At 49.1% G+C, this 21013-nt stretch overlaps 2 protein-coding genes across 2 annotated transcripts in view; both read right to left on the bottom strand.

The window, feature by feature from the left end:
- Positions 1 to 4941, bottom strand: part of NDUFA10 (NADH:ubiquinone oxidoreductase subunit A10) — a 38103-nt gene extending 33162 nt beyond the window's left edge. The window contains exons 1-3 of the mRNA XM_080670458.1: positions 4768 to 4941; positions 3311 to 3479; positions 2398 to 2613 (exon numbers count right to left, since the gene is read on the bottom strand). Of these exons, the coding sequence (XP_080526584.1) occupies positions 2398 to 2613; positions 3311 to 3479; positions 4768 to 4842 (460 nt within the window). The 5' untranslated portion in view covers positions 4843 to 4941. The remainder of the gene's footprint in view (positions 1 to 2397; positions 2614 to 3310; positions 3480 to 4767) is intronic.
- A 10846-nt stretch (positions 4942 to 15787) lies between these two features.
- Positions 15788 to 21013, bottom strand: COPS9 (COP9 signalosome subunit 9). Its single transcript, XM_080670459.1, has 3 exons — positions 20863 to 21013; positions 18638 to 18710; positions 15788 to 16041 (listed from the first exon to the last, which is right to left on the bottom strand). Exons 1-3 carry the CDS (start codon positions 20923 to 20925, stop codon positions 16004 to 16006), a joined length of 174 nt encoding a protein of 57 aa, XP_080526585.1. The 5' UTR covers positions 20926 to 21013; the 3' UTR covers positions 15788 to 16003.

Consider the following 21013-nt stretch of genomic DNA (forward strand, 5'->3'; position numbering starts at 1 on the left):
CAGACATGATAACTACAGCACCGGAAATGTGTAATTTCATTTTAGAAAGGGGAAAAAAGTTATTTACAATTCCAAATATTTTCAAAAGAACATAGATACACTTCTAAGTGGGAACTGGTTTTCAAACAAGTAATATTTTTTTGGTTTGGGCAAGAGAACATACTGCTTCATTGTGTCAGCTGCAACAAAAGCATCAGATTACTAGAAAGTGTTTCTGGTTTAAACCACAGGTTTCCCCGCCCACCATGCCCATCACAATCCTGCATCTGCTCCAACCTTGGTGAGACCAGGCTCCTCCTCAGCTCCCCTCCAGCCAACACCCCTCTCACAGCTAACTGCCAGCTTTCTCCTAAAGTCATTCCTATCTAACTACTTAGCACCAATCCTGCAGTGTCCATCCCAGTACAAGCCTCCTCACCTCTGACCAGGCCAGTCTCCAGCTCAGTTCCCGTCCCCACCTGCCCCTCAGCCTCAGGCTGCTCTCACTCACCCACAGAGGCACTCCCAAACTGTAGCCAGATCCTGTCACCCCTCCACTCAAACTCTCAATGGCCTCCTCTCCTTCAGGGGAAAAACCAACAACTGACCATCTCGCCCAGGCTACTTCTCTGACCTCATCCCCCTCAACTCCCAGCCTCATTCACTATGCTCCCACATGATGGCCTCCTGACTGTCACTACAGCACACAGAGGCTCTCCATGGTCAGAGTGCTGGTCCCCAGGGGCTCCTGGCCCATCTCCCTGCACTCATCCCTGCAGTGCTAGGCAAAGACCTCCCCTGACCTTCCCATCTGGAAGAGTAGCCTCCAGCCCTGCTCCAAACCCCTTCCTCTCTGCACCTACCACACACTATCTGACATGGCATCGATTTTTCCCTTTTACTCCGTGTCTCACCTACTAAAATGTAAGCCCCTCACCTACTAAAATGTAAGCCCCAGGGGTGGGGACTGACTTCCTGTGGTAGCCCCTAGTTCCTAGAACACAGCTGGCACTCCCTAAATATTTAATGAATAAATTAGTATAGCACAAAAGGAAACACGTTTTCATTTAAAAGGTTTCTTTTTAAGAAATGGGGAGTCTTGAGGCAGGGCTGAAGTATGCTTCAGGAAGAACCTAGAGTGAATTGAGTGTCACTACTGACTGCAGGCTCCATGTGGCTCCTGTGAGCTGGTCCTGGCACAGAGCATCAAGGCCACATTTTTTTGGTCAGGAGCAGAGCTGACCAAAATCAGGGCTTACGTTCATAGAAGAAAAAGTATCACAAATAACATGTTAGAAAAGTAAGGTAATAACTAGGCCCTCTGACACCATTTAGATAAAGAGCATTATCCTGCATCTTGTTGTGCAATCTGTGTATGTGGGACCTGCCAGAACATAGACAGGGTCTCTCAAATGCAGGCTTCTGAACCAGCATCATCAGTTACCTGTGCTCACGCTCAGACCCCATGAAGCAGAACCTCTAGGTGGCAGCTGGGCTCTTTGTAAATAAGCTCACCAGATAACTGACAGTCAACTGGTGTGGCAACCACTATGTACTAGTACAGTAGCTGGTACAAACCACCCATCTCGCACACAGCATCTGTTTCTGCGCGAGAACGCAGGACTGCTTGGGCGTGTGACTGTGGCTGCGTACCAGTGTTGCATCCATCTTCTGAGTCTCAGAGTGTTCTGGGGACCAAGTCTCACCCATGTGCAAGTTACCGGGAGGATGAAGCAGCCTCACCTGAATTCCAACCTCATTCTGCACTCCCAACAACTGTGGTCTTGCCCCATTTGTCCTGAGTCCCTCCATCTCCTGTGTCCTTATCCCTGGTGCTTGCCCCCCAGAATCTGGATCTTGCCTGCCCCAGTACATAGCCCTTGTCCACTTCATGCCTGCTTCATGTAACTTCCAGGGGCACACCCCCTTGATATGTATGCCATCTCCTCCACCACTGCCATCATCCAGATGGTTAACTTCCACCCTCTGGAGTGATGGAGTGATTCCACCCTCAGAGAATTCCAGCCCATCTCTGAGCTTCAGTGACAACTCTATTTTGTTGCAACCCTACCTCTGTCTGACACATGGCCCCATTCCCACTACTGTGATTCCACTTCCTCCCAGTCATTTGGAGGTTCTTTTTTCCCCTCCTTTGTTTTGACACATGTGCCAGAGAAATTCCATATAATCCATAAATCTCACTCCAGTACACAAAAGTGAAATAATATGAAGTGAATTTATTCTAAAACGACGATCACATGGGTCTTGGGAAATTTATGATCTTATGGAAAGAGAGAAGTTGCTTCATCAGATGCCCTTAAGGAAAAACTCACTAGTGGCGATCTAAAGTGGTTGAGTTCCAGAACAGGGTTCAAGTGCAGAACATGCTCACCAGCTACCTGGCCATGGATACTGTACCTGTGCTCAGCAAGTGTTCCAAGGCGTCTGCGTACTGCAGGAGGCGATTGGCATATAACCAGGACTGCAGACGGTAACTGTTGCCGTCATTACTTTTGGGATCATCGTAAAACTTCTCCAAACTGCAGTTGCCACTAAACTGTATGTCCAGAGGTTTTCCATCCCCCGTAGTGCTGTCTGCATAGTGTATTCCTGCTTCAGGAAAGTGCTTCAAGCCTGAGGAGAGACAGACCACGTGGAAAGAGAGGTGGGTGCTTCACGCCCTATCAGCAAGCAGCATGCACTAACAGGAACCACGCCCATCTGAACACCAGCACTGAGGCTCACTGGTGATGACCTGGGGACAGTAACCTGCACACCAGACACAGGTGTGCTCAAGGGAACACTAAAGACACTGAAGACATATCTAAAACAGGCGTAAGAGAAGCATGTCAGCTCACAGGTTTCAATGCAACAGGTCCCCCTGCACCCCCACCCCACATGAACTCCACCCACAACTATGGGAGCCCCGTATGCAAGCGGGCAGGTGCTCGTTAAGGACCACAGGAAGATACGGAGGACAAACACCCGCAATGGGAGTAGGAAAGGGGGCTGGCACCTGGCTTTGCTCTAAACAGCTGTGTGCCGGCAGCTTCATACTGAGTTTACCCATCTGTGATGACTGCCATTATATGCCCCATTTCAGAGGCTGTTATAAAGCTCAAGTAAGACAGCTCGGATTACTTGAGAATGGCAAGGATTTTTTAATTTTCCAAATATGAAAGTTAAAAACAGCTTTCTAATAAATATTTTTAAATGCAAAATACCTACCTTAGCCCAATTCTACCTCGCCAATATTAAAGTAAAATCAACCTCAGGGAAGCAACCATACATCTGAGAAAATATTGTCATTCTGCATGACACAGATTCATACCTAGTTTCTCTGCTATTGTTTTTGCAAGCTTGCTTTTTCCAGAACATATATTGCCATCGACGGTTATCACTTTGCTGAATTTTGTCAGTTTTTTTGTTGTTTTGTCACCAAGTATGAATGCCAAAGGGCCATACTGCCTCTGGCCCTGTACACTCGTATGGATTCCTCCCTGAAAAACACAACAGCAAATGTGGGCATGCTGGCTGCTGCAGGCACCAGCAGCTATTAGGTAAAATGTCAAGAAGGTCGTTGGTTATAAAAATGCCAATATCTACAACTTTATTACCTATTTGTTTAATTACAGGTCTCCCTGTCCCACCCCCAAGGTAAATTCTTAAGGACAGGGGGATTATCTGAACAGATTATGCATACTATGTTTAATAAAAATTGGATAGATGAAAGTAAGGCAGAGTGTAGGGAGATGGGGGGAGAAAGGTAGGAAGGAAATAAAGAACATTTCTCTAGTCTAGTCTTCTGTCCTGATTATCTCACTGTCTTCAAACAGCTCCACTAAGTGTCCTGATAATTCCTGAAAACTAACAGACCTAAAACTGAGATTTCACATCCACACCCTATACCCAACTCTGCTCCCTCACAAGCTCTCTTTCCACTACCAACCAAGGAAAACAGTGTAAGCATGGAGTCATCTTTCATATTCTCCTCATTCCTCCAACTCCACAATCACTCACAAAATCCTACTGATCCTGAGTCTTAAATCTCTCTGGAGCACGTCACCTTCCTATCCCACGGATCCATAGATGTCTTCACCTCTCTCACCTACAATGCAAACACCTGCCTCATCTCCTGTCTCCAATATCCCCAATCTATTTTTTGCACTAAAGCCATACAATCCCTCTAACACGCGCGCGCGTGTACACACACACACACACACACACACACACACACACAGAAATACAATCGAAAGGCAAAAGTGACCAGCAAGCCACAGCCACACAGTGATGTATTCCTAAGGTTTCCAGCCACAGTTCTGCTTCTCCGAACCCTCCGCGTACAATGTCATGCGTCACTGTTCGCTACCACAGGAGTTCCCTCAATCCTTCCAAATCCAACCCAGACGCCTTCTGCTCTACGCCAGGTCACCACCCGGGCTGGCTGTCAGAGCTGCTACAGGACACAGTGCAGCAGGGAGTGCGTGCCAGGCTCTTTGGCGCTCACCGCACCTGCTCGTACGTCCGTGCACCGCACACCTGCCAGGGTATGGGGCTTGCAGACCGGCCTCCCACCCAGAGGCAGCAGCGGCCGATTCGCCCCGTGCCCCTGGGATAAAGTGGCCGAGAAAAGTTCGCGGCCCCTGAGGTCTGTCCGCGACTCGGGACGTGGGGGGGCGGAGCGTGCCCCCTGACAGTTCCACTGAGAGCCGCCGCCCAGAGGCCCGGGGACAGGGGAAGGGGTGGCACCGGGAGAATAGGCCAGACCCCCGCCCGCCGCCGCCTCACCGAGCGCTGGGCCACCGCCGCGAGGCCCCGCGCGGACGCGGACACGGGAGCCAACCTCAACAGTGTCAAGGCCATAGCTCCGCCGTCAGCACCAGCTCAAGGACCTGAGGGGGACGCAGTTGCGCGGGGTCTTCTTTCGGGGCCGGCGCGCCGTCGTGACGTCACGATAAGGGTGCCCTCGAGGTGCCTGTTGGGAACATCAAGCAGGGCGCAGGCGCGGAGAGCGTGTCCAGGGCGCCGGCCCGCCCTCTGCCCCGCGCGACCTCATGCCCTTAGCCTCGGCCTCGTCCCGCCCTCCCCGTGTTGGCTGGCGAACATGGGACGATCCCGCTCTTGCAGGCCCCTCAGAACCGGCGTCAGCATCACCTCCTTGAAAGTGCCTACAGGTCGGAGGCCACCGAGGCTGGGTAGGCGGCCTGGGACTGCCCGGGGAGGGAACCAGATCGCCTGAGTCGCAGGAACGAGGGGCGGTGGACGGACCTTCCCGCCCAGTCACCGCAAGTACAAACGGAGGTGCTATCGATGGATGTTTCTCTGATGTGAAAATTCCTGCTTGTCTCAAATAGGGATGCTCCTTACCTTACGATAGGGTTACAGCCCGGTAATTGTCAAAAATGCATTTAGTACACCCAACCCACTGAACATTTGAGCGTCGCCTAAATCACCTTAAAGGTGCTCAGAACACAGAGCACAATCCGATGTTAGTTGTTGATCCTGATCATATGGCTGCCCAGCATCACAAACACTGGACCGTATATCACTAGCTTGGGAAAGATCAAAATTCCAAGTACGGCTTCTACTGAATGCGTAGCGCTTCCACACTATTGGGAAGTCAGGGGCCCGCGGTACAGATTCCTAGTCCCCAATGCCAGAAGAGTCGTTGTGATATTGGAACTGTTCAGTATCTTGGTGGTGATGGACTTACACGTCCTAAGTGAATAGAGGGATATATGCCTTTTCCTCAGAATTGTAAAGACAGTGAAGAAGGTCTATAGATTCAGTACAATCTCAATAAAAATCCGACTAATTTTTATTTTGTTTAAATGGACAAGCTGATTCTAAAATGCATACCCCACCCTTACTTTGGAAGTGCTAAATAACCAAGCCTGATTGTGAAGAAAAAGAACAATGACAGAGGACTTACTACCAGATATCAAGATATATGAAAAGCTATAGTAATTGCGACAGCATAGCATTGCTGCAGAAATAGACAGACAGACAAATGGACAGAATAAGGAGTCCAGAAGAGATGAGGATGGATGGGTGGATGGCTAGGCATTTGGTTATAAAAAGTGACATTTCAGAGAGATTTCCATAGGGCCATGCCCTATCCCGTCATCCCTTTACCATAGCTGGTTTGGCTCAGTGGATAGAGCATCAGCCTGCAGACTGAAGGGTCCCGGGTTCAATTCTGGTCAAGAGCACATGCCCGGGTTGTGGGCTCAGTCCCCAAGAGGGGGTGTGCTAGTAAGAGTCTAGTTTTCCATTGCCCACCTCCCTGGTCACAGAGCCGGGTTATTGGCCACTGCCCAAGAGTGAGTGAACACTCCCACACAGGATATCCACTGTTTAATTCTTCCATCATGGCAAGGAAACCAGCATGCAATTCAGCCCCACTGAGCTAGCTGGTGTCTACCTTCCTCAATCAGGGTTCTCCATCAATTGGTCATAGTGTAGCTGAACTTCCAAACAAGCTGTCCTTCCTCCTTGAACCCTCATCTCATTGGTCAATCAAGAGCTGATCATAGGACACTGCCCATGTGGCAGCAGAACCCGGCAGCCCCTCAAGTGGTTCTGAAGTCAGCCAGAGAGAAACCCCTCACACGCCTTCTGGGCACTGCTCTCCTTATCATAGTGTCTCTAACATCACCCAAGACATGATGCTTATTTTGGGTTTCAAGATTACTTTCTGTCCTCAGTCCTAGGGACACTTTCAATCAATGACTAATAGCAAGCTAGTAATTGTCTCTCAAATAGTGATCAATCATCATATTCCTGCACCTGGAAATGTTTTGGTCCAAAATCCAATGGTTGCCACTAGGTGGCACTCACGGGCTTTAGCTGAGCAAGAGCGGCAGGAGTGTGAGTTGCTGGTACCTCCAGATCACATCTGCTGGGGATCATCAGGGCCAAGGGCATCCATAGAGATCTTTAGACAACCTACTGTTGTTCAGGCCACCACTCGAATTTGGCCTTCTGTTGGGGAGGGGTAGGAGCTGGCAACATTCCCAGATGTGAAACGTGCGACCTCAAAAATCAAGACAACCCAGCAACACACCGTTCTTCCTTATTCCAGGGAGAGGCAATGGATGAAGTTATTTTCAGTTGCCTGTGGGATGTTGAGGGTGACTTCTGCTTGTGTTATTTCTAAGAATTTCAGCAAGTGGGAGGGCCCTTGGATCTTTGCTGGTTTATCAAGCAGACTCTGTTAGTCACCTGTATCAGCATTGACTTCAGTCCCCACCTGCTCTTCAGTTTCTGATATTATCATGATATCAACGTAGTGTTTTATTACACTCAGACCCTGCATCAAGTCCAACTCTTCTAACCAACTTACGACAGTAAGCTGGTGGGTTCTGAGAACTATGTGGCTGTTCGATAAATGTGAATTGGGGTCCTCCCCACATGAAGGCAAGCTGCGGCTGGCTCCTTCCTGAGACTGAGGAAAAGCATTTGGGAGAGCTGCCCATGATACAAGTCTCCTTTAGCGTGCTAAGTTTTGCACTATTGAAGCCACAGTGATAACTGCTGATGCTAACAGGAGAACTGCTGATTCAAGCCTGGAGTCTGCTGTCAGTCTCCACAAGCCTCTGCCTTTCCCACAGGCCACACGGCACTGTTACACATAGAATCTGATTACATGCATTCCAGCTTCTAACATGTTGCTTATTAAAGTGCTAATCTCCTTTTGTCCACTAGGTAGGTATTCTATGCTGTTTCAAATTAACAACCTGTGCAGGCTCAGGCAAGTCTATGGACTCCCACGTAGTATGTCTAATTAATACTGACCAAAGGGTGAACATCCATGCCTGCTGTTTTATAATACTAGGTAAGGACATGCTCCCTAGTCAGACATAATATCTGTCTCAATAATACATTCATGCAGAGGAGATGCAGCCACTCCAATGAAGTGCATTCAAACATTCCAGTTTTTATAACTTCCACCTTAATCCCAGCCTTCCAGTCCAGCTCCATGTCTCCCCATCCAACTGTATCTCCCATTTTGACTTTACCAATGGGATATGGAACCACAGCATTGGGCTTTCACATCCAGGAGCACCAGAAAAGATTTTTCTCCACCCTCTGGCCATTATCCCACACATGCATATGCCTTCGGGTTCCATCCAACGGTTGAGCTAGAAGACCCTGGCCCTTTGCAGGCCTCATCCTGAAGACTGAAAAATACTGATAAAAGAAACACTAAGTAATATAACACATTGTTAAAAGAAAATAACAAAGGCCTACAATTAAATGGAAAGATATACCATGTTCATGGATTAAATTTTTCAGTGTTGTCAAGATGCTAATTCTCTCCAAATTTATTTATAAATTTCAAATATTCACAATAAAAATCCCAGCAGGCTTTAGAAATTTAAAATCTTACTCTAAGATTTTTATAGAAAGAAAAGGTCCTAGGAGAGTCAAAACCATTTTTTAAAAAGAAACTAAATTTGAAGGGTATCTACTACCTAATTCAAGAACTACTGTAAATTCACAGTCATCAAGTTATCATGAGATTGGCATAAAGATAGATATATAGTATATACCAGTGGTCAGCAAACTCATTAGTCAACAGAGTGGCAAACCGCGGCTCGTGAGCCACATGTGGCTCGCGAGCCACAGTTTGCCGACCACTGGTATATACTATAAACAGAATAAACTATATATAAATAGAATGTACTATAACCTAGAAATTGACCATGTATAAATGGTAAATTAATCTTTGAGAAAAGTGTCAAGGTGGAGAAAGGGTAGTCTTTTTGACAAATAATCCTGGAACAATGGAAATTTAAAAAAATTAGAGTAAATATGTGTGTTTGGGATAAGTTTTTAATATCTTACCAAATATGTTTACTGTAGATTTTTCTTAATTGGAATGTTCCTTCTGATACAACTTTATGGAGTTATAATTTATTTATTTATAAATGTAAAGTTTTATGAGCTTTGTCAAATGAATATAGTTGGGCAGTATGACCACAACCAAGATCAAACATTCCATCATCCATTCAGATTTCTTATTGGCCATCTGTGTTTCACCAAACCCAAAGATCCTGCTGCAGGTGAAAGCAATGCTGTCTCAATTATGAGCTAGAACGTATGTATTACGTGGGAAAGGCAGATTCAGCTCTAAGTGGGATACCTGGAAGCTCCTTGGAGAAGAGTCACTTCTGGTGGAGATACCCTTTTAGTGGCTTGGTCATTTGTTGGATGTGTTGTGGGCTCAGGCTGATCTCTCCTTCAGATGGTCTTTGTCTATACAGCAGAGAAAGCTGCCAACACCGTCCATACTTCACACCTCCCAGTTCACCTCTTCCAGGGGCTGTGAGTTGCTATTCTGGTCATCTTTCAAAAACTGGGGGGAGACCTCTAATTTGTCCCACCTTCTGTAGGGTGACTTCTCCCAACTAGACAAGGATGGCCACAGTTCTGACTGAGCAAGAGGATAGCAGCATCCACGTTTTTGGTTTTTTTTCAGAAGGTATAGTTTACCATCACCAGTTTATTTTTTAATCCTCACCTGAGGATATTTTTTATTTGATTTTTCAGGGAGAGACAGAAAGAAAAATATCGATCAGTTGCCTTCTGCACACTCTGACCAGGGATCAAACCCGCCACCTTTTGGTGTACAGGTTGACACTCCAACCAACTGAGCCACCTGGCCAGGGCCAGATGGAGAGGTTTCTTACTACAAAAGAGAGAACACTTGGGTTTGGAGTGATGGAAATGTCCTGTGTCTTCCATGTGACGGAAGTTAGATGGATGCCAACATTTGCCAAAACACTGCCTGACACTTAAAATGGGTGTATTTTACTGCATGTGAATTGCATCTCAATAAAGTTAGTGACAAGGAAATAACCTCTTTTTAAATATATATATACACTAGAGGCCCAGTGCACAAAATTCATGCACGGGGGGGGGGGGGTGTCCCTCAGCCCAGCCTGCACCCTCTCCAATCTGGGACCCCTCAAGGGATGTCCGACTGCCTGTTTAGGCCCGATCCTGGTGGGATCGGCCCTAAACGGGCAGTTGGACATCCCTCTCACAATCCAGGACTGCTGGCTCCCAACTGCTCACCTGCCTGCCTTCCTGATTGCCCCTAACCGCTTCTGCCTGCCAGCCTGATCACCCCCTAACCACTCCCCTGCCAGCCTGATTGATGCCTAACTGCTCCCCTGCCAGCCTGATAGATGCCTAACTGCCCTCCCCTGCAGGCCTGGTCACCCCTAACTGCCCTCCCCTGCTGGCCATCTTGTGGTGGCCATCTTGTGTCCACATGGGGGCAGGATCTTTGACCACATGGGGGCAGCCATCTTGTGTGTTGGAGTGATGATCAATCTGCATATTGCTCTTTTATTAGATAGCATAGAGGCCTGGTGCATGGGTGGGGGCCAGCTGGTTTTCCCTGAAGGGTGTCCCGGATCAGGGTGGGTGTTCCCTTGGGGTGTGGAGTGGCCTGGGCGAGGGGCCTGTGGTGGTTTGCAGGCTGGCCACGCCCCCTGGCGACCCAAGCGGAGGCCCTGGTATCTGGCATTTATTTATCTTCTACAATTAAAACTTTGTAGCCTTAAGCGGAGCCAAGCCTTCTGCTCGCTCCATGGCGGCAGCCATTTCTGCTGGAATTTTCTTATCTTCTATAATTGAAACTTTGTAGCCTTAAGCGGAGGCCTGGGCCGGCCAGGGTGTGCGGAAAGCTTGGCTTCCTCCATCGCTGGGGAAACCCAAGCCTCCCTCCTGCTCTCTCCGTGGCCGCAGCCATCTTGGTTGGGGTTAATTTGCATACTCGCTCCTGATTGGCTACTGGGCACGGCTTGTGGGTGTAGCAGAGTGGTGGTTAATTTGCATATTACTCTTTTATTAGATAGGATTTTATTGATTTCAGAGAGCCAGGGAGAGGAAGAGAGAGATAGAAACATAGAAATATCAAGATGAAAGGTAATCATTGATTGTCTGTCTCCTGCATGCCCCCATCTCCCTCCCCGAGCATGTGTCCTGACTGGGAATCAATCTGTGATCTTCTGGTTCATAGGTCGATGCTCAACTACTGAGCCATGCCGATTGGGCAGGAAATAACCTCTTGAAAATTCTTGTTTTCTGCCTTGTGAACAGAGCAGGAGTAGCGTCTTTTCTCCTTTAGGTTCTATGTACACCTAGAGCAGGGAGAAATTATAAACCTATTTGTTTTATTTTTCCTAAAATCCCCAACTTTCTCCATGAAATCAATAAAAATAGATTTAATTAATTAAAAAATAAAAGTCTTTTTGTTATGGAATCATGTTCCCCCCAAATTCATATGTTGAAACCCCAATCCCCAATGTGACTGTGTTTCAGAGAAGGGGCCTTTAAGGAGGGAATTACAGCTAAATGATGTCATTCAGGTAGGCTCCTCATCCAATGGGACTGGGTGTCCTTATAAGAAAAAGAGACACCAGGAGCCCACCTGCACAGAGAAAAGCCTATGAGAGGACACAGGACAAAGGTGGCCATCCATAAGCCAAGGAGAGAGATCTTACCAGAAACCAACCCTGCCAGGACCTTGTTCTTGGACTTTCAGCCCCTAGAACATTGAAGAGATAAATGTCCATTGTTCAGGCCGCCCTGTCTGTGGTACTTCATGATGGCAGCCAGAGCTGACTGATACGCTTTTCTTTTAAAAAATTATTGATGTACAATGTGCATGTATGCAAATGCTCAGATCTCAAGCATTTGGTTTGATGAGTATTAACAGTTAAATACAACCATGTAATCCTCCCACATTTCCAGTGAATTCTTCCCCTGCCACCTCCACTAACTCAAAGCAACCACTCTGACCTGCATCCCCAGGGTGAGCTTTGTCTGCACTGGGATGTCATACAAATAGGAGAGGACCTGCACTCATCTGGCTACTCTCCTCAGTACACAGGGCAAGGTGCACCCATGGGTACTGTCCTTCTCCTCAGTATGCAGCTGGATGATTCCTCCACAGTAGCTTTTATTTTTAAGTTAATCCTCACCCAAGGATACTTTTTCCATGGATCTTTAGAGAGAGGGGGAGGGGAAGGGGAAGGGGAAAGGGGGAGAAACTCCTATGCAAGAGAGACACATTGACTAGTTGCCTCCCACAAGCACCCTACTGGGCCGGGGATTGAGTCTGCAACTGAGATACATGCCCTTGATCCAGAATTGAACTCGCAACCCTTCAGTCCATGGGCCGACGATCTAATTACTGAGCCAAACTGGCCAGGGCTCCATGACAGTTTTTGCTGACCAGAAATTTTCATCTTTTTCTTGAGCTAAGTGTAACCTTCATTTGTGTAGATAGAAAACAGAGGCAGGAAAGTTATGTAACTCCCTTCAGGTCTCACGTCTTGGAGGGTGGAACCATGGCCTGCGCCTGAGTGTCCTCCTCTGCCCGGTCCTCGGTGAGGTCGTTGGTTCATGTGCAAATTGAGTGTACTATCTACCCCGCCCCCGCCACCCCCAGACGTGCTGAGGACACAGTGCTGGACTCAAAGTTGGCCTTCAGTGAGCAGATCTTTAGAGATTATTACAATCGTCAGCAAGATGCTAAGGAAAAAATGCAGCTCACTCTCTAAATGTTGTTATCATGGCAGGCTCAGTGGTTCTCCTGTTTCAGCAAAAGTTCCAGCAGGTTATTTCAGCACTGACTTAATTGCACTGGGCACAGTTGGGGATGGAGTGAGCTTTCCAAGTGACAGGATAAATTAAGTCTCAGCAAAATAATGTTTCAAGTTGATTCAAAAGGAAAAAGAGAACAAACAAACAAAACAAAACCAACTCCACCATCCAAGGACAGTGGTGGGAACAAGTCACCCTGGGTCCCCACGCAGATCCCTTCCTGTAGGAAGCTTCCATCTATCGACTCACAAATGACTCTCAAATTGTGCAAATTCATCTCTATTGCCACAGTGCAAGTGAATTCCAGCTGCACAGAAATCACTGCCCTGCGGGGCTGATTCCAGCTGAAGAGAGGCACCATCTCTGGAAGAGCCCAGCTCACCTTCTTCAGGGAAACCTGCACCCCAATCTGTGGGTCTGCCAGACCCTGGCTGACAATCTATCCAAGCTCAGGGACTCGGCTGTGAAACCAGTCCCTGCTTTGGAGTTCCGAGTTAGTGGCCCTTGACCTTGGAAGGTAGGCCTTCCTTCTCTGCTTCAGCTGCAAACTGGGGCAGACCCAGAAGACAGGAAGAAAGGCCATCCCTCCACCCAGCACCCCTCACCACTGCTGGGGACTCCCTCACCCACCTGCCCCTGCTCCCGAACCTTGCACACAGCTGGGCTGTTCTCTCCCTCTCTTAATTCTCCCTCTTCTCCTCCTGCCATTTGGAGCTCACCTACAAGGGCATCCTCCGGGTGGTGCCTGTCTATGCTCCCTGCTCACAACTTGCACACTGCGATTGCACAGGCTATTCATTTACTGTCCTGCCCATGGGACTATGAGCCCGAACTTTTGTGAAACAATTCACACACATGATCACATACACACATGTATCATCACAGTCTATGGGCTAAGGTGGGATCTAGGAGGCTTGTGGAGTTGTACATATACTTGCACATGCCATATGTAAGGATTTGGCAAAGTAGGTCTACAGTTGTTCACATGGAAATGAAGAATAAACTCTGTTTTTTGTACTCACAAGTGTACTGGTAAACCGACACCCCACCCTGTAGTTACTGGCCTTTGGGGTTGGTTCTCTGTAAACTATCTTTTCAGTGTCCTGTGCCCATTCATTTCTCACATGTCGGTTGGTTCATGCCATTCTAAGTTCTCCACATCAGTAACTATGAACACCCCAGCCCTTTGTCTGTGAGCCAGGTGTCCTGTGTTCCTTCCAAGTCTGCCATTTGTCTCCCAGCACTATGATCTCCGGGGACAGGGTATGCAGCTCTTGACCAAGGACCAGGGTCTGGCACCTCTGTCCCCAATCAGGCAGCATATCAAGGACCCGTCAGGTTCCCTGTCCCTGGGGTGGTGGCAGGCATCGTGTGTGTGTGGCAGCCCCAGAAGAGGGGCATGTTTGCACAATGCTATGATCCCAAGGCAGACTCTAGGAGGTCAAGTGGGGCTGATGTGAGAATGTTGAGTGCTTGGTCTTGGGACAGTAAACATAGGGCCTTGATCACTTCTTCCTGCTGTAGACCAGAGACCCAGGAACTAGAAGGGACCTCCGGGACCAAGAGCTTCATTTACTAATGAGGAAACTGAGGCCCAAGCAGGAAGGGAGTTGATCCCCAGGACCTCACAGGGACAAACTGGGGGCCACTGGCAGGTCTGAGCTGTATTCACAGTGCAGTGCAAGGCCCTCAGACTCGTCAATTTCCCAACGATGACCGTAGAGCAGCGATTTTCAGCTGGTGTGCAGCAAGAATTTTTACAATACCTGACTGTTTAGTCAGGGCACTGACCTCTTTTACTTTCCAAGTAAAAAAAAAGACAACAGCGAACACAACAATCAATAGCCTTCCAGTGTGAATGAATCAAAATTATACCCATTTTTTTGTCAGATGAGCAAAGAACATTTTTGATGTGCAACAGAATTTGTCATTAGTTTATGTGCCATGAGATGAAAAAGGTTGAAAATTGCTGCCATAGGGTAATCATGGTCACTAAGGAATTTACCCAAATACCTACTTGCTTCCCTACCGGATCTTCTAGGCCTGTTTTGGGAGCCCAGTTAGGAAACTGTAAAAATTGCTTATGAAGTAACCTCAAGACACGGCTGAGAATCGCCGCTCTCTGAAACCAGGCTGCACACTCCAGCCTGAGGTCTGAATGGTGAGACCGACACAGGAGCAGTCTCCACTGCGACCCAAGCAGGGCAAAGTGAGCTTCAGGTGAAGGGTTTTCAGACACAACAGTCCGCACTGCTCCAGGGACACTGGACTATTCTCGGGGTGTGGGGCTGCTACGCCCTCTCAGGACAGGTGCACTGTCACAGTGACAGACCGAAGCCCACTCAGCATTCACAAATGAGGCCGAGGTAACACTTCCCTGTGTAAAACCTCCCCTGCTCTCCAGTGAGAATGTCTCTCATCAAGAGGCCATCAGGGTGATGCCATCAGCACGTTCTCATAGAAAAGGTTGGTGTATCTGACTCACCTATTAAGTGGTTCTGCTTAACTCTGAACATGGGGACTGACTACTAAGTCCTGTGGCAGAGGCATTTCCTAGCGAAGAAATGTCTTTGAGATTGATTTGAAATAGCAATCTTAATTTTTACAGTCATTATGAATTGCTGAGCTGGACCAATAAGAAACTTTAAAAAACTTAATCCCCTTAGATGTTACATTTTCCTTAGTAATGGACCAATGTACACATTTCTCATGTAGAAGGTATCTCTTTCTGTCATTAGCTAGTTGTCCTGATTTTTTCAGACCTTAGGTTTGGAGACAGCAGCTGCTCTAATGTGAAGGTGGGAAAACACAAAGTCCGCGCTGGTGGGGGACTGTGCAGCGGGGTGCGGGGGGAGGAGTCCGGCACTGGTAGGGGACTGTGCAGCAGGCGGGGTGTATGTCCAGCGCTGGTGGGGACTGTGCAGCAGGGGGGGATCAGAGCCTGTCCCAACAGTGCAACTAGGACCCCTGCATGCCCTAAATTGCTGACGGGTCTCACACTAACTCCCTCTCTGAGAACCATCCAAGTTACTCAGCACTGCACACAGGAAGCAGTGCACTGATTTCTGTGCCACCGTCGCGTTCCTCTCAGCATGTCAACACACACGTGCACTCACATGCATAAAGGGAGCTTTAGGGACTGCAATGTTCACTCAGATATGCGAGAATGAAAATCACCCTGTAGTAATGACTGCTTTTTTTTATTGAAGTGAGGACAACAGTTGGTCACATTCAGAGATGGAATGACCTCACCCAGATGGCTGAAACCGTCCTTTCTCAGTTAACCATCTCCTCATTTCAGGTGTTCCCACCGTTCTGCAGAACCACTGGGACTGTCCTGAGGGCTCCACCACATGCTCACGCAGCAAAGGCTTGACCACACGCAGCATGGGACAGTGCCTCACTGGATGTCATCATCATCAAAGAGATCTTCAAAATCTACATAAATGAACAGAACCACGCATCAGTTGGGCACACAAGGTAAACGACTGAAAGATGACTTCACAATGAATTATGTGGTCATTCAAACACAGAAAACACTGGACAATCTAATAACATAAAGGGCTTCTCCTAGGACAGACTCGATCCTACCCACCAGGCTCAGATGCAGCCCAAGGGCAGTGTTGTCTAGAACGCAACCTGTCGTGTTTCTACTCAGATGACAAGCTGAAGAAATGCATCAGGGTGTATTCCCGATGACATGGTGACCATCTCCCAGCCATGACTGAGCACCAGGATATGTCAGCACCCATTTGTGAGCACCTCGGCCAAGGCCCCACTCTGGTGACATGGAGGTAAGGCCAGGCAGCTGAAGGGCACAAGCCCCCCACCGCTCTCCATGAGAAGGAAAATGGGGTAGAGGGGAGGTTGTGGAAGGCCTGAGCCATGTGAGAATGACTCTCTTTAAAGGAGTCAGACTGATAGACAAACTCGAGAAACATAGTCTAAGCCCCGTTCTACCAGCAGAAACGCCGCCCTTTCACAGCACATTACTTACTGCGATGGGTGGACAAAGTCACGATCGTTTTCCCCTTTTGTTTACTTTTATATATATTTTCTTCTAAATTCTCTACCGCAGACATGTATCCTTGTGCAACGGGAAAAATTTGTACAAAGCCCACTCATGTGGCCTATGCACTGAAAAGATGCAGTGGTGACGAGCTAGAGAGGGTGGGCGGGGGTGCCAGGCGACAGCAGCCCCGCTCCCATCCCCTCACCCTGCGTTCATGCCTCTCCAGCCACCATGACAGTCAGTCTCACCAACGCCTGCATTCTCTCACTGCCTGGCCTGGCGGGCAGTCCTGCAGCTGTGAGCACTCGCATCCTCAACCCTACCTAACCTTCACACCTTCCGAACCTCTGCTCAGTTGTCAGCTCCTAGAAACAATGCTGTCCACCCTTGTCAGGGCTCTTGTCATGAAACTGTCCCTACCTGCCCCGTCTGGTGCTGCTCTGTTTTGTGAAACAGTGAATAAAGAGGATGAGCCTCAGCCATGGTTAGAACCCCAATGCCTGTGGGACACCGGCCATCAGAACCTCAGTCAGCGAGCAGAAAGGACTCAGAAGCCCCAAATAAAGCCCGCAGGGCCCTCTTACAGTGATGGCTTCTGAACATGGGATGCTCACAAGCTGACAGGCAGTGTGCACCTGTGAACAGTCAGAGGGCCCTCTGACATGGGCACAAGCTCTTCTGTGTTCTTCTCTGACCTGACTCAAGGATGTAAGGGCCCTAAATTGCTGTTGATAAATGCTCACTTGGCAAGTCAGCTTGGGCCCCTTTCACAGATGCTTTCTCATCAGAACTATGTTTGTAAATCACATGAACACTGAAACATCATGGTGTTTAAAGCTATGAGCTGGTGGAGGTTGCATCAGGCTTTGAAGGTCATCAGAATGAGTGGTGTTAAGAGTTAGAGGTCACACTTCTGCGGGGCCAGGGTTAGGGACCTCCGAAGCCGTGCTATGTGAGCTGGCATTTTTGCACAGGCTGCTCAGGAAAGGCCTCGCCCTTTCACAATTTGTTTCCCACCTCCCCTTGCTTAGAGAATTGAGACAAATGCTATTCTGTTCTCAAGGCTTGGCTCAAGTGTCACTTCCCCCAGTTCTGACGGGAGTTGGTGGCAGCCAGGACGTTGCTTCAGGGGAACAGCCAGGCTCCCTGGGAAGTCTGTACCTAACTAGGCAGACTAGTTCTCCTTTTAGGCAACGGCTGGCTCAAAAGGAGCCAGAAAAAATAGCCTGGCTTTAGAGGGTCTTTGATACCCTGAAAACCAATGTGACAGACAAGATAACACCCTAACTGCCACTAACTAGTGACAAAAGTTCTTTGTAGTAGCAGGCACCTTGAGATAAAGCATGACAAAGGGAGAAAACACCACTCAACCCCCCTAAGTAACTACGTTTCTCCTGATGACTTGAACCCTCAGTAAGAGTTAACATAACCTTAGGAACAAGGTCTTAGGAACACTCAAAGAGACCAAGAAAAGCAGCTCCTCTAACGTGCATGAAGATCTCATATAAAACTGCACACATGCTTGTGATACCTGGCTACGAAGGTCTAAATACCAATGGTCTCTGTTGTTGGGGGTGGGGTGGGTGAGGCTGGAGAGTGGCTGCTTCTCTGTGAAGGCAGCGCAGGGATAGGACCAGTGGCAAACAGGCGAGAAAACCAGCCATCCGGAGATAGCGCGATGAGAAAGCCAGACAGGTCCTCGCGCCTTGAAACTCAGGTCACTGTCCAAACCCGGATGCCGTCGTGTGTCCAAAAGTGTATCTATGGCTCAAACTCAATGCCTGGAATGTAAGACTGGGAGCAATTTTATTCTATTTTTTTTTTTCTTCTGAAAAACAGGGCTGGCTGCCAGTGGTAACAGCCACACTGTTATTTTATATAAACTGTGCTGTTATGAGAATGGCACAGGATCTGGGTTTTACTGTTCCGTGATCTAAATCACTTGTGTCACCAAGTCGCTCCACTGCACAGCTTGCAGAAGAAATGTCCTGATTAAAACTGGCACCCAATCCTGCACCTTACCATTAAAGAAGTCCGAGTGAACTGCCTTTTCATTGGCTGCCAAGTCCATCAGAAGCCCGGTGCTGCCTCCGGCCTGCAGAAGGGAGAGATCAGGTGTGACAGCAGCATTTTCGGAGAGAACGGCCTTTCAGGGCCTGTGCCACCCCACACAGGAGGAAGGCGAGGAACAGAGAAGTGCCCAGGTCGGAGTCCAAATTCCGTTCCAGGTGAAGGAAGTGTATGTGGATGGAGGGAGGTGTGAATGATTTTGGTCTTCTCTGGGCCTACATTCCTAAATTCCTCCTTGCCCTTCAGACAGAGTCCTGCCATTGCCCTAAGCACCACGTCTCCCTAAACCTCCAGCAGAGATTCTGAAATCCTACTGGGTGTTGCCACAGAGGCCACAAACCCACAATGCTGAGTCTGAGCACTCCTCTGCTCTGGACTGCTCCCTGCTCCTTCGGAGAACTGAACCATTTCCCCCGGGGAACCAACCTGCTAACTGGGGTTCAGAACCCCCGAGTGCCAGAACTCTATGGTGGTAGTAAAACCAAGCCACAACCAGAGCTGGGCAACCTGATAAGCGTAGGATCAGCAGTCTCCTTCAGCATCACAGGGTGAGGGCTGGAGAGAGCTCCAAGGCAGCATTCTGTACCTTGGCCCCCAGTCCCTGCTGCGCCTGGATTCCCAACATTCCCAGGGCTTCTACTGCACTTTTCCTGACTCTCAGTAGGCAGGCATCTCATGTGTCCCCACACCCTGCTCTCAGTAGCAGGGAGAAATTTCCAGGATTCTCCACCTCCTGCCTTCCCCATCATCACAAGCCATGTGGACTCTCCCCCTTATGTACTGTGTGGGGCTTGTCCCTGCAGTGGTTCTCAACCTTTCTAATGCCGCGACCCTTTAATACAGTTCCTCATGTTGTGGTGACCCCCAACCATAAAATTATTTTTGTTGCTACTTCATAACTGTAGTTTTGCTACTGTTATGAACCGTAATGTAAATATCTGTGTTTTCCGATGGTCTTAGGGTCTACAGCAGCGGTTCTCAACCTGTTATGAACCGTAATGTAAATATCTGTGTTTTCCGATGGTCTTAGGGTCTACAGAAGCGGTTCTGTTACTGTTATGAACCGTAATGTAAATATCTGTGTTTTCCGATGGTCTTAGGAAAACACAGATATTTACATTACGGTTCATAACAGTAGCAAAACTACAGTTATGAAGTAGCAACGAAAATAATTTTATGGTTGGGGGTCACCACAACATGAGGAACTGTATTAAAGGGTCGCGGCATTAGAAAGGTTGAGAACCACATAGGCATTATCTTCATTCAGACGCCCTTCAAGTCTCCTGTCCCTTAAACTCTCAAGATGGGAGCCTATCAATACCCCCAGTGGTTCTATGCTGTCCAGGGCAGTGACTTTAACACAGGCCTGAGCAGCCCACGTTAGTGGAAGTGCCTTGAGTGGGTGCAGGGAACCCACCCCAGCAGGGCTGGTAGCGCCTCATGACCAGCCAAACACCATCTCCAGCTCCCTTCCCTCCCAGCTCTCTCAGGCACCTGAAGATGTTAAACTACACTCAGACCCCTTCAGAACCCCACTCCAGCCAGGCCTCCCCTTTTTGAACTCTCCTCCACTTGGCCAACCGCAGCACGGCCCAGAGGGCAGAGGGCGCTGCGGTCACACCAGTATCTGCAATCAGCGCTCTACGCTACCATGACCTGCGGGCGCGTGTTTCCCCTACACTTTCATAAAATGAGGCTCTGACCTCCGGCGGTGGGCCTGGCCCCGGGAGCTGCGCCGGGCAGCAGACAAGATCACCGCGATGGGGTGACACGCGCGCAAGGCTGCTTCGTACCCCGTATAATCGCAGGAGAGGGTCACGGAGCAGACCGTCCCATCAAAGTGCAGAGTCACTTAACGCCAAACAGCCCTTCCCCAGCTCCCGTGCGGTACCAGCCTCGCTCCAGTTTCCCATCCTGCAGACGAGATCTGCCGACAGCACAGCCCCACCCTCCGTTACCCCGACGCCCCTAGCGTGCCCCGCGGCCCCGCGCATGCGGCCTCCGTAGTCATGCAGGGCGATCCGACATCTGGCCGCAGGCACCGGCGGTCCCGGCAAGGAGGGCACTGTCGGGTCCGGGGACGCCGGCCCACATACACGCTCGGCGCTCACCTCTCCCTGGACCGTCGCCTTCTCTCGCCCCACAGCCCTACTTCCGCCCCGCAGCCACCGCCTCACCTCATCCAGGTCCACGTAGGGCCCGGCGCCCTCGGGGAACATCTCGTCCACCGCCGGCTTCATCTCCCGCAAGGCGTTCCGGGTGTCCCTGGCCCACTTCCGGCCATCTGACCGCCTCTTCCGTACGCAGCGTGCCGCGGCATGTCTAGAC

The sequence above is a fragment of the Plecotus auritus genome (genome assembly GCF_963455305.1).
Source record: "Plecotus auritus genome assembly, chromosome: 5".
Taxonomy (NCBI): Eukaryota; Metazoa; Chordata; class Mammalia; order Chiroptera; family Vespertilionidae; genus Plecotus; species Plecotus auritus.

What these genes read in the sequence shown, in the direction of transcription:
- COPS9 (XM_080670459.1), bottom strand. Translation starts at nt 20,925, where the DNA reads ATGAAGCCGGCGGTGGACGAGATGTTCCCCGAGGGCGCCGGGCCCTAC. An exon ending in CCTACGTGGACCTGGATGAG is followed by an intron (nt 18,711 to 20,862) that starts GTGAGGCGGTGG and finishes TCCCTTCTGCAG; the next exon opens with GCCGGAGGCAGCACCGGGCT. An exon ending in TCACTCGGACTTCTTTAATG is followed by an intron (nt 16,042 to 18,637) that starts GTAAGGTGCAGG and finishes TCATTTATGTAG; the next exon opens with ATTTTGAAGATCTCTTTGAT.